At 32.7% G+C, this 12615-nt stretch overlaps 1 protein-coding gene across 1 annotated transcript in view; it reads left to right on the top strand.

Annotated features, from left to right (window-relative positions):
- LOC143223966 (poly [ADP-ribose] polymerase tankyrase-like) overlaps nucleotides 1-12615 on the top strand; it is a 177741-nt gene that overhangs the window by 93864 nt on the left and 71262 nt on the right. Inside the window, 3 exon segments of the mRNA XM_076452436.1 lie at nucleotides 1284-1352; nucleotides 4204-4323; nucleotides 11995-12144. Coding sequence (XP_076308551.1) covers nucleotides 1284-1352; nucleotides 4204-4323; nucleotides 11995-12144 — 339 coding nt within the window.

Here is a 12615-nt window from a genome sequence, read left to right as displayed (position 1 = left end):
CAAGTGGCATGACAGTATAATAGAGTATCCAAAAGGTACTACTTGTGAAAATATAATGTACTACATAGTAAATTAAATGAGTACCTGAATTGTACAATATATATTTATAGAATATGAATACTCTAAACATAATATAATCAAACAGAATGTAATAAAATAAATATACTAAAAGTAACATAAGATTTACTGATTTAACTTTAACCTCTGTCATCTAACAACACACATGAATCAGGCAACAATAAGTAATAAATACAATTAAATCCTCAGTACCAGCTGAAAAGTAAATATGATTAGGTTTCGATGGCAGAATTCACTAACAATAATAAGACTTGGAAAAGAAGTAACAACAAATGTAAATATAACAATTATGTAATTAAGAAAAAAAATTGGAACTTATATAAACTATAGGGAAGTGTTGTTATGTAGTTTATATTAACAACTATTTATAATAAGAGGTAAAACTAATGGTGATTAATATATTAAAGCAGTTTAATATTCCCTGAAGCAATTTTTAAGGAAGTAAAGTCTAAATCAGAAGGTTATAAAAAGGTCATGATATTTTATAATTAATACAAAGAAAACATTTAATTTTCCAATCAGTTGAATGAATTTTGTGTTTAAAATGTGATAGGAAAAACCTCATATGAAAAATGAGCATAAGTTTACAATTTCTTCTGCAAAACCTGGTAACATAGAACATGTACTATTATATTTAATAAACTATGAGTAGTAAATAATAGAACATAATCTATTTGGGATATTTTTATTTGTAAATGAAAATGGTATAACTACAAAATTAAAAAGATTTTATTGAATTTAAATGTTTTCATATTGATACTGATATATTTAATTCTAGAGCTTATTTTTAATGTGAGCTCTGGTGGATAAATTTAGTTCACTGTGTCAAGAAAAGCTTAATAATTATGTATAGAAACAAAATCAGTATATCTACAAGCATGACTTGTTTGCAAGATTTAAAATTTATGTTTCCATTATGCAAGTTTTAGGTTAATAAACATTGTCTATAGTTTACACAGTTTGAAAAGTAATATATTGGTTTTATTTTTCTAAGAATTCTACAGTTTTAAGCAACAATATCTTGTGCTTACAAAGTTTGAGAGAAATAATGAGTAGAGATTTGCTCATAGAATATTCATTTTTATATTTTGATAAGTAATATTCAAGTTTATTTTAAAAGCTATTGTACAAAACAGTAATAATGATCAGTATTGATTCTAATTTTGTAAGTAATCAAGGTAATGATTATAACCATCTTTTGACAGCTTCATCACTTAGTTCTTCAGAAAACTAAAGAAATGAATGTAACAAGGTGTTCCCAACAAGATAAGAAGGTATTTATTTAATACATTTTTATATAATAATATATGTAGACAAAGACACTTGTAAAAATGAACTACTTATGTTTCTAGTTAGATATTCTGGCTGCTTTTTTCTTTTTACCTAGCATGACTTCCTTATTTTGTTCTTGTATTAATTAATTTTTTTTTGCATGGTTTACTGTACACAGTTGTTAATTCATTTCAATTGTTTAAATAGAAACAAAATATATCACTAAATATGCTTCTAAGTTATAATTCGTTTGAAATGTGAACATATCATACAAATTTTCTTTTGTGAAATAACACTGAAATATCTTTATCACTTTGATTTTCTAGACATGCCAACTGAAATATGGTAACTTTCACAGTTGATAGTTTTTGTAAACTTTGTCATACTATATTGCATTATTATGTTAAAATACTTTATAAAATGTACACCATTAAAACCTATTCAGAAGTACTTGTGTGTCTGTAGTAATATAATTTCATAATATAGGCTTATTATATATTTCTGTAAATAGATTTGTGTGAGAATGTGTCTTTGACCAAATTTTATGATAGCAAATAGTTATTTGTTATGGGATGCTACCAGTCTTTTATAAATTTGAAGAGGAAAAGAAAACTAACCAAATAATATTTGTATTCTGTTTGTTTATTAAAATATCTCTTCAGACATTTTTTACTTTTAGTGAAAATTAAATGTCAAAGCATTTTGGTTATCTCTTAATTTTCATTCTCATTGATGTGATAGTTGAATTTTTGTGTGCCTCTTTTGATAAGTATGTTTGGTTCTTAATATTATACAATAGATGTTCATATTATCAAACTCTCCTTGCTTCTGAGTGATAATAGATCATAGCCAACTCGTATAAAAAATTAATATATGTTAGATGAGGTTCACTTTTATTTTTGTTCAAATACTAAATAACATTTTGTTCCTTTCTTTAGTGGTCGTTTTAGTGCTTAGGTGTGCTGTTGCATTTGATATTGTAAAACTAGGTGTCCTCTTCCAGTTGTTACAAGTATTTCAAATGTCTTTTTGTGGCTTTCTTTAAATTGTTGTCAGTTTTGAAATTTTTATCTTCTTGTGATTTGTACAGGATTTTTTTTTCTTTTTCAACTAATAATTTTGAACTTCTGACCTTGTGGGGATGAAAAATCTACTAGTGGATTTTTTTGTACCCATTGTTTTTTATTATTACAATTTTTTGTTGCTGTTGTTGGAAAGATATTTTCTAAAGTCTGTTTTCTCTTGTAGAAAGAAAGGACCAGAATGCAGAACTGTATTTTTCCAGTTATAGTGTCATGTTGTGATGTTTATCTTGCAGATCTGTGTTGGTCTGTTAATAGTGTAATACGAGGTCTGTTCAAAAAATATGCGGACTGACGTCATAAAACAAAATGTACTTTCTTTAGAAGTTACAGGTCTGGGACCCCTTCAAAGTACTCTCCTCCCCAATGCACACACTTATCCCAACGGTGTTTCCACTTGTTGAAACAGTCCTGGTACGCTTCTTTTGTAATGTCCTCCAACTCCTTCGTCGCATTTGCCTTAATCTCGGGAATTGTCTCAAATCTTCTTCCTTTCAAGGGTCTTTTGAGTTTGGGGAACAAGAAAAAATTGCAAGGAGCAAGGTCAGGTGAGTAGGGGGGGTGGGGAAGAACAGTGATCTAATGTTTGGCCAAAAACTCACGAGTTCTGAGGGCTGAATGGGCTGGAGCATTGTCGTGATGGAAAAACCAGTCGCCACTCCTCCACATTTCTGGCTTTTTGCGATGGATGGCGTCCCTCAGACGTTTCAGAACTTCATTGTAGTAAGTCTGGTTCACTGTGGAGTCTTCGGGGAGGTACTCGTGGTGAATAACACCCTTAGCATCGAAGAAAACTGTCAGCATCACCTTGACCTTGGATCGAACTTGGCGAGCTTTTTTGGGTCTGGGGGATGTTTCACCCATCCACTGGGACGATTGGACCTTCGTTTCAATGTCATAACCATAAACTCATGATTCATCAACTGTTATGATCCTTGACAAGAAGTTTTCATCTTCTTCTGAACAATCAAGCAGTTCCTGACAAACCTGGATGCGATGGGCTTTTTGTTCGTCCGTCATCAGGCGTGGCACAAATTTCACAGCAATGCGTTGAATCTTCAATTTTTCGGTCAAAATTTCGTAACAAGATCCAACTGATATCCCACACTCCTCAGCAAGCTCCCTGACAGTCAGACGTCGATTTGCCTGCACCAGGGTGTTGATTTTGTCGACGTGTGGGTCGTCAGTTGACATGGAAGGACGTCCAGGACACTCATCATCTTCAATGGACTGTCGACCATCCTTAAAACGTTCATGCCACTTGAAACATGCAATACGCTTCATAAAAACATCACCGTAAGCCGTGTTAAGCATAGCAAAAGTTTCAGTCGCAGATTTTCCAAGTTTAACACAAAATTTCACAGCAAGTCGTTGCTCCTTCAGGTCATTCATTCTGAAATCCACCAAACGAAAAAATTGCACTTCACTTAAAACCGCGTAGCTGATACACAAATGAAGATATCTGCAATCGGAAAATGGCGTCGTAATCATCTGATCTGTGCGAATCTAGCGACACCGAGCGGATTCCCCTGGAACCAACTGGAGCCGCGCAATTCAAACAGTCCGCGTATTTTTTAACAGACCTCGTATTATGACATTTATCTTGCAGATCATACATGTTATTATATAGAGTAATGTGATGCTTCTCTTGCATTTGTATTTGTCAACATGTATTGTATAATGTTATGATGTTTATCATACTCGTACGCAGAGAATTTTACTGATATGCATTATCAGTATGTAGTATAATATTATGTTCATTATTTTATAGGTTAAGAAGACACATGACCAACTTGTTAAAAAGATAGCAAAATTACTCTTATTTCATGGTTGTGATCCTAAAGAAAAGAACGAAACAGGAGAATCTGCCTTCACTCTGGCTGTCAAAAAGGTAAAGTACTCTTATAACAGAAGAGGAACCTTTCATTGAGTTTTATTGATGCATTACAAGAGTTACATATTAGAACATTCAAAGTTTTAAAGTATTTTAAGCAATCTAAATTTTAGTTGTTTAATATATAGCATGAACATAATACATGTTGAAAGGTTTCTAAAATAGTTCAAGATATCAAACTTCATTACTAACTTTCATGCCTTTTTGACTTGAGTGATCTCTTTAAAAAGATTTAATTTCTTATAAACTTATTCAAATTACTTTGTATTTCTATTTATATCATTAAGAATATTATTTATTGTTTTACCTTTATATAAATTGGTTTGTTTTGTTTTGGATATTTTTGCAAAGTTACCTCAGGGTTATCTGCACTATCCTTCTCTACTTCTGAACTTGTATAGAAAATGTAGCTTGTCTTCAGCACCCACAACCAACTCTTGGGCTCCTGTAATGAAGTAATAGAATTTGACTGTCACTTTTATAATGCACCCAAGGCTTCAAAGTGTAGAGTACGTTTGTGTTTATGGAAAGGGGTGTGAACTTTTGGTATTTTCAGGTACAAATGATTTCCTTACAGATACATAAACCAGCAAATAACAGCAGACTTGATCAAGACATAAGGGGAGTGTCATATAACAAATAACTTGACTGATCTTCTTTAATATAACTCGTCTGAATACATGAAAGCAGATGAGCAAAATTTTTATTGAAACAAATTAACAGAAAAACAGTGTGCCACATCTACAGAGAGAAAATGACAGTCCTTTCTACTAGGCTGTGTTTATCTCTACAACTTTCTCTTCCTCAAGATTAATCTTTATAAAACTAAAACATACATGAAAAAAATCTTCATCTGGCTAATAGAAATTTACAGAAAACTGCAATAGGTAAACTTGCTTTCTTTGTGAAACTTTGTTCTCTCACAGTATTGGTTGACTGTTACATTAGTCAGCATCATTATTAGTCAGGAAAGAAATTACAATGTTGATACTTTTTTATCTTTATGCTAAATATTACTGCACTATCCTTTTGGGAAGACACATAGTCTACTACAGTGAAGAAATAAATGAAGGAACTAGAACAAGTTAATCTCAGCCACTGTCTAGACTGTTATCATTGTTACAGCAAGTAAACTAAATAATTGAGCAGTTCAGTGATTCATAAACTAACATAATATATACAATGAATAGAATGAAATATTACACAAAAAAAATCAAATCTTGTTCTTACACATGCATTCATGGATGAAAGGATGAGAGCCTTGTCTTCCACACAAATTCATTAGCGCTGAAGGCAGGTGATAATAAATTAAAAATCCAGCACAAAGAAAGTAAAAATATATAATATAAATTAGAATACACTGAATACTTAATAAATTTACATTAATTAGTGCAGAAGGCACTGAATTAAACATCCAACACAAAGGAAATACAAATCATACAGTATAAATTGTAATAAACTAAATATGTACAAAATATGCACTATCTCAGAAAGTGGCTGAGACAAGACTTAAATCACCTTATCACTTGTCAGTAAAGCTTCTAATGGCACTGTTGTCTTTTGATTGGCAGCCATGAATGCCTTGAAGTCTGCTTATACCCTCATCTGGTTTCACTTGACTTCCACCAGCCTGATGAGCATTATGAAACCTTTCTGTCAAACTTCAAAGGAGGAGTGGACCTTTGAATTCAGCCAATCTTTTTCTGGTTTTGAAAAGCCTAGACCTTTGTACATTTGACTGCCATCTTCTGCTAATCTCTCTTAAATACTGGAATCTTCTATAATGTAGTATGGTTTGATATTATCTTTAGTGGCTTAGAAGGAAGGTCTACTTATGGCTCCTTCTAGAATGTCTCTTGTAGTCTTTCACTGGTTGTGCTTTGAAAATTATGATGGTAAAGATCCTTTGCCACAGTTTGGTAGGTCTAGCTCTTGAAGTAAAAATTACCTCAATGATGGCAGAAACCATTGTATAAGTCATCTAGCTTGTGTGCACTGCTATTGTTCTGATCTTCATTGTTTTCATCTTTAAAGCTTTGTTGGAGCACAACCTACCTCTATCTTCCTGGGACTTGGACATTACTTGAGACACACTCAGTGCCAGAAAACTCTTTTTAGGATTAGGAATGTAATCAAACACATCTTTCATCTCTCCTTTGTGATTATACTATATCCTACAATGGGACATATCAGTAGACTTTTCTTTAATCTTCACTTCCACCTTTGTGGGTGGCATCAACAGTGACACTAATTTTGCTGCTACACCACTTACAGACATGGCTTCTTCAGATACAGTTATGTAGACCTTAAATACTAAAATTGTAAATTAAAATGCAAAGGTTTACTGAGTTTTGGTTATTTAAAAGTTAAGTCAAGTGCATAAGTTAAAGGGTGATAATTCTTAGTCACAACTAGATACTGGCCAAATGACATCCTTGAACTTAATGTATACTCATGCTTATCATTGGTTATACATCTACCCAAGAAATCTGAGTTGTGTTGCTCTATTGGACAGCAAGAACATGCTTTCTGACTTGGCCTTATCTCTAACCTATAATTTAGTTGTCATATTAAAAAAGAGCTAATTCCAGTAGGAAGGGGTGGAGGTCAAGATTGCTTGAGCCCTACACAGTAAATCTGTTATGAGTTAGGTGCTGCTAGTCTCTTCCTTGACCATTAACCTTTGATAATGCTGTCATTTGTTTTCCTTAAAGATTTTGTTCCATTTTCAAATTGGTAACAGTCATGGTTTCACCTCATGGATGGTCACTTCTGCCTCCCACAATTATACTCACAGCCAGCATTTACATAGCAAAGCTGCATTTCATAATGAGAAAAGGTTAAAAATATTCAGTAAAACTGTTTTAAAATTTTTCAATATGCAAAACTTGAAAAAAATTTCTATCACAACCAAATAAAACATTGCATACAGTATCAGTGATGAAGAGAAAACCCACTTGTAGAGAAAAATATATATGTAAAAATGGCTGGTTTTGGTTGAGAAACTTTTTATGCAGAGGAGCGAACAACGTTTCAACCTTCTTCGGTCATCATCAGGTCCACAAAGAAAGAAAGAAGTAACTGACCGATAGCTGACCACATGTTTGAAGGGAGTTGTGTAACTGAGTGTAGGAATGTAGAGGGCATGCTTAGATGTTTAATTATACTTAGTAATATCAGTATAAAGGTGTCCCTTAGTATTGGTTTATTTTGGGCTTGAGTTGTTGTATAAGTAAGGCTTCTTTAATTTTGCATTTGCTTATGTTTATTTCTTTATTTAGTATTTGTGTGTTTTATATGGTTATGGTGTGTTTATTTGATTTACAGTGTTTGAAAATGTGTGAAGGTGACTTTTTGTGTTTTTTGAATCTGGCTTCCATTTTTCTACTTGGTTCTTCAATATAGAAGTCGTGGCAGTTATCACATTGTATTTTATAAATAGTGTTGGTGTGGTGTTTGCCAGTGTATTTTTTACACAGTATAGACCTTAGTTTCATGCCTAGTTTTTGATTAAATTTGGTATTAACTGAATGTCATATTTTGTCACTAATTTTTGTCAAATATTGTTTATTTTTCTGCTGATGTCGGTAATATATGGTATGCAGCAGCATATGGTTTCTTGATTTCTTAATTCATGAGATATATTTACTTTTGTTAGTTGATTTTGCTTTTTGTCTTGGTGTGTGTGTATAATGTTTTCTACGGTTTGTGGAGGAAACTTATTGATGTTGATGAAGTATTGTTTTATTTTGTGTAATTCATCATTAATTTTATCTGGTGAGCATAGTTTTATGGCTGTGTTTATTTGGTTTCTTAGTATGTTGAGTTTTAGTTTTGTTTCATGTGCTGAGTCCCAAGGAATGTATAGTCCAGTAAAGGTGATTTTTTAGTGGATTTCTGTTTTAAATTGTGTATTGGTTCTTGTAATTTTGAGGTTAAGAAATGATATTAATAAATATAATCAAACATTTAAGCATGCCCTCTACATTCCTACACTCAGTTACACAACCCCCTTCAAACATGTGATCAGCTATCGGTCAGTTACCTGACGATGACTGAAGAAGGTCGAAACATTGTTCGCTCCTCTGCATAAAAAATTTTCTCAACCCAAACCAGCTGTTTTTACATATACATTGCACATAGTGTGTGTGTGTGTTGGTATATTTTTGTCAGGAAAGCCATTATTTGTTAATTTCATGCACTTTTGACAATTTCACCAACTTATTAATATTTCAAGCTCAAATAAATTTGGGCTAAAATTAAGCGAAATATCAGGAAAAAGGTGTGTTAAAACCACCAAAAAAAACTGTTCATGAAAACATTAATTACAACTGTTTTACCATAGTATGAGTCTGTGTCACTGTTTTCCCTTTTATGATAAAAACTAAAAACATTTAGGATGTTTCAATGTTGGAAATGAACCATTTTCTCAGAATTAGTGAAAATCACAGCATTTTTGAATAGTACTTTCCAGTTTATCACAATTAACCTCATTTTCATTAATTATTAATATCAAGATAAATTCTTTGTCTCCATGCTCACATTGTTTTCTTCATATTTTTTCCTTGTCTTTCTGTTCTTTATTACCATTCACTCTGTAGTTGCTTCATGTATTTTAATTTGTTTAAAACATCTGTGAAAGACTTGGTGTAGCATTTTCAAGTATCACTGCCATTCACATTTATTTACACACACACACATATGTATATATAGTGCCATATATCTATGCTACTATTACTATTAGTTTACATAGCTTGCCTCTAGCTACTACATCAACAACTTCAACAGCATCTAAGTTCTCACTATTCAGCTATATTGTTAGAGTGACTTTCTCAAAACTTAAGATAATGTTTCACATAAAAAACTTCACTCTATGCTTTGGAAAGCAAGGGATCAAAATGCCCTTTCAATCACATAATCATCTTAAGTGTTGATAACTAAATAACACATCTACCATGTACCATATAAGTAATAGTTTGGAAAGCAAGGAATGCTACATCCTTTCAGGCCATGATTAAACAGATCAGCAAATTTCCTAACTGCTAGTAATTGAATAGCAGCCATGAAGTGTAGTTCATACATTCTGTTGGATAACTACCAGAAAGTATGGAATACTATTTCCTTTCAGTCATTAGTTGCACAAAATAATAACTTTTAACTTTTGATTAGCAAGCAGTCCCCTGAGTCATCAGTTTTCTTGTGTGACTCCAGGTCAAGCCAGTACACTAAGAGCTCATCTCTGATGTATGAATGCAACTTTTCAATGTGTTACATATGCTTTCTCATGCTTAGCATCTACTTTAACTCACATATTAAAAGACCAGCTTGTTAGAGGAGTATCAGATATGGGCCAATCCAGATGGATTGAAGTTGCTGTGCAACTGGCATGTATCACAACCACGCTAAGTCATTGCACTGTTACATCAAAGCTGTTGTTGAACAAATTCAAGATCATTGACCATTTTTTATCTTAGTCCCTCCAGATGCTCTTGGGGACACTGTAGGGCTTTTCCTTTTGTTAGAAGACTGTGCAACAGATCTAAAGGAAGTAACATTTCCAATCCAAACGTGTCTGTTGATCCCTATTATGCATTATTATTACATATGGCAGTTATTTTTCCAAATCAGCTCTTTTGGAATTGACAAACTTTGCAAATATTCTGTTAAGCCATCAGATTATAGATGATAAAGTGAAAATTGATTCTTCACCACATCTAACATTTTACTCACCTCAACAGACAGTTGAGTATTGAAGTTCCTGGTCCATATGTACCAACAAATGGATAAGATTTAGCGACTTAATAAAGTAGTCAATAACAGTGAGTATGTAGCAATGTCTCTTGCAGTTTTTGAGAGTGGATGATCTACATCCAAGGCCACCCTCTGCAGAGATTGTCCAACTATTCTCTTTAGAATTTACCATTTTCATCCAGTGTTTTTTTCTGGGTGACACACCATGCACAACATTCACATTTGTGCTGAACATTATGTGTTATGCAAAGTCCAGAGCATTTCTAGCTGCAGAGAACAACTACAGTACTGTTGGAGCACCATGCCTTACAAACTAGCAACAGTGACATAGCACATATTCTTTTACTTGTAACTTCTCACAAATATGTCACAGGTTGTGTCTCTATGTTCCACTCTGCTGCTAGTACCTGCTTGACTTAACCCTACTGGGAAGCAAGGAGTATCCAAATTATGTGAAGGTCATTCAGTTTCTTATCTCAGAGCTCATGAAGCATTAACTTTGGTATCCATCCTGTGATGGAGTCATCTACTTTATGGTAGACTTTCACTATGGGTAAAACAGCTACAGTTTTAACTCTCACATTCCACAAACAAACAAGATCTCACCATATGGTATGATTATCCATCCACATTTCCATGTTTCATACTCATTCAATGAACTATTAAAAATTTTTATGCTTTTAAAATTGTGGTATCATCCATTCCAGATTTATAAAATTTACTAACCATTTAAGAGAAGCATTGTCCATCCACATGGTAAACCTTGTACAACATAAAAGTAGTGGTGATAGTGTTTCACGAAGTGACCACTACAAATAGCTCTTTTTGTCACCATACAGTATCTGCATTCAGTAGCCTTAAGCATATGACTAGCTTATGTGAATATATCGTCTACTCAATCATGCACTTGTGATAATATTGCTTTACTTCCATTTCCACTGACTTCGGTATCTAAGAAAAACTCATGGGCATGATGGGAATAAGTTAGCACTTAAGCATCCACTAAAGCAAACTTAAAGGAACAGAATACCTGCTTGTAGTCTTCCCTTCATACAAAGTGCACTTTCACTTTCTTGAAAGCCAATAGAGGTGCTGTTGGCTTTGAGAAGTTTGTCACAAACTGTCAATGGTGTGACATAAAACCAAGGAAGAATATTAATTAATATCACTGAAATATTTATGGAAATATTACCAGATACAATGATTACCAACTAGTGTAATCATATTTTCTGGCTGCTAGTCTGCTGCTGTCTTCAGAGAAATCCTGTATTTGTGGTGGTAGTGAACAGGATTCATACCTGGGTCTTCATGATAGAAATCCTGGATAGTGGTATGCTGTCCACTCAGTTTTGGTTTCCTCTGGAATTTTATTCAACTGTTTGAATCTTTTGAAGAAGTGTTTTCCAGCTCTGCTGACTTCATATGCTGGGTTGACTGTGTTATCAGTAGGTGCCTGATTAGAAACCTTAAAGCATAAAACATGATGCATAAAATCAAAATACATTTTGTTAAGAAATAAAAGTGTAGTTATAATTATGACTAAAATAATAATGTAAGGTTTGGAGACCAGGAATTAGGCCTGATTCAGCTGAAACAATTTTATTCAAGTCTCATTTATTTTTTTTGCTCACTTTTAAAATTTATTTTTATGGACATTATTTAGGTATATTATGTGAAAATATCATTGTTTTTCTTAGGTGTCTTAAAAAAATTGTGTTCTAATCTCTCAGAAGTGGTTTAAAAGCTCACTTGTATTTTCCTTCTCATAATGGAAGTTTTAATTTGAAAATGTAATAATTAATTGTGAACTAAAGACAGATGTTGACCTCTGAGATTTGTTAAAAATAAATTAACCCAAAGTAGTGATTTAGTTAGGATTTCAGTTATTATTAAATTTTCTTTTAAAATGGTTTTCAGGGATGCCTTGTTTTAGTAAAAGAATTTTTTGACCATGGATGTGAATTGACATTAGAGGAAGATGCAGTTGGAGATACGTTACTACATTCATTTATCCAGCAGGCTTTAGTCAAAGATGTTTTACCATTGCTGAAAACGTTTCTCAATGCAGTGAGTATCCTAGTGTTTAATCATTAAACAACAAACAGACAAAACATTTCTACTTTTAGAGTAATTTTTAGCACAGTAAATGTGTTCTGTTTTTTCATTAAACAAACTTTAAATAAAAGATAAATTAAAGAAAAAACTTGCAACACAAAAATTAAAGTTGTTTATGGATAAAGCAAGTTATACATTTTTAAAAACTTGGTTTTAAAAAAATAACATGCTTTACTAGGTTTGCATAGCATCGTCAGGTGAATCCAATTGAGCAATGGAACCGTTGTAGTATTAAGAATGATACAGTCTTGCTAGGCAACACAAATAAGCTATTAATTCGGAGAAATTAAAATAAATGTAATTTTACATCTGATTGCTGGTTAATATTAGGTTTTATTGTTTTTAACCCTACTACAGTGGGCACCTCTTTCTACACTGATGGCTGAATTTCATTCAAGATTTAAGTACACAATTTTGCTAGCA

This window comes from Tachypleus tridentatus, chromosome 8, assembly GCF_004210375.1.
Source record: "Tachypleus tridentatus isolate NWPU-2018 chromosome 8, ASM421037v1, whole genome shotgun sequence".
In the NCBI taxonomy this organism is placed as follows: domain Eukaryota; kingdom Metazoa; phylum Arthropoda; class Merostomata; order Xiphosura; family Limulidae; genus Tachypleus; species Tachypleus tridentatus.
The sequence above is the reverse complement of the archived record's forward strand: the minus strand, read 5'-3'. Positions and strand labels throughout refer to the sequence as shown.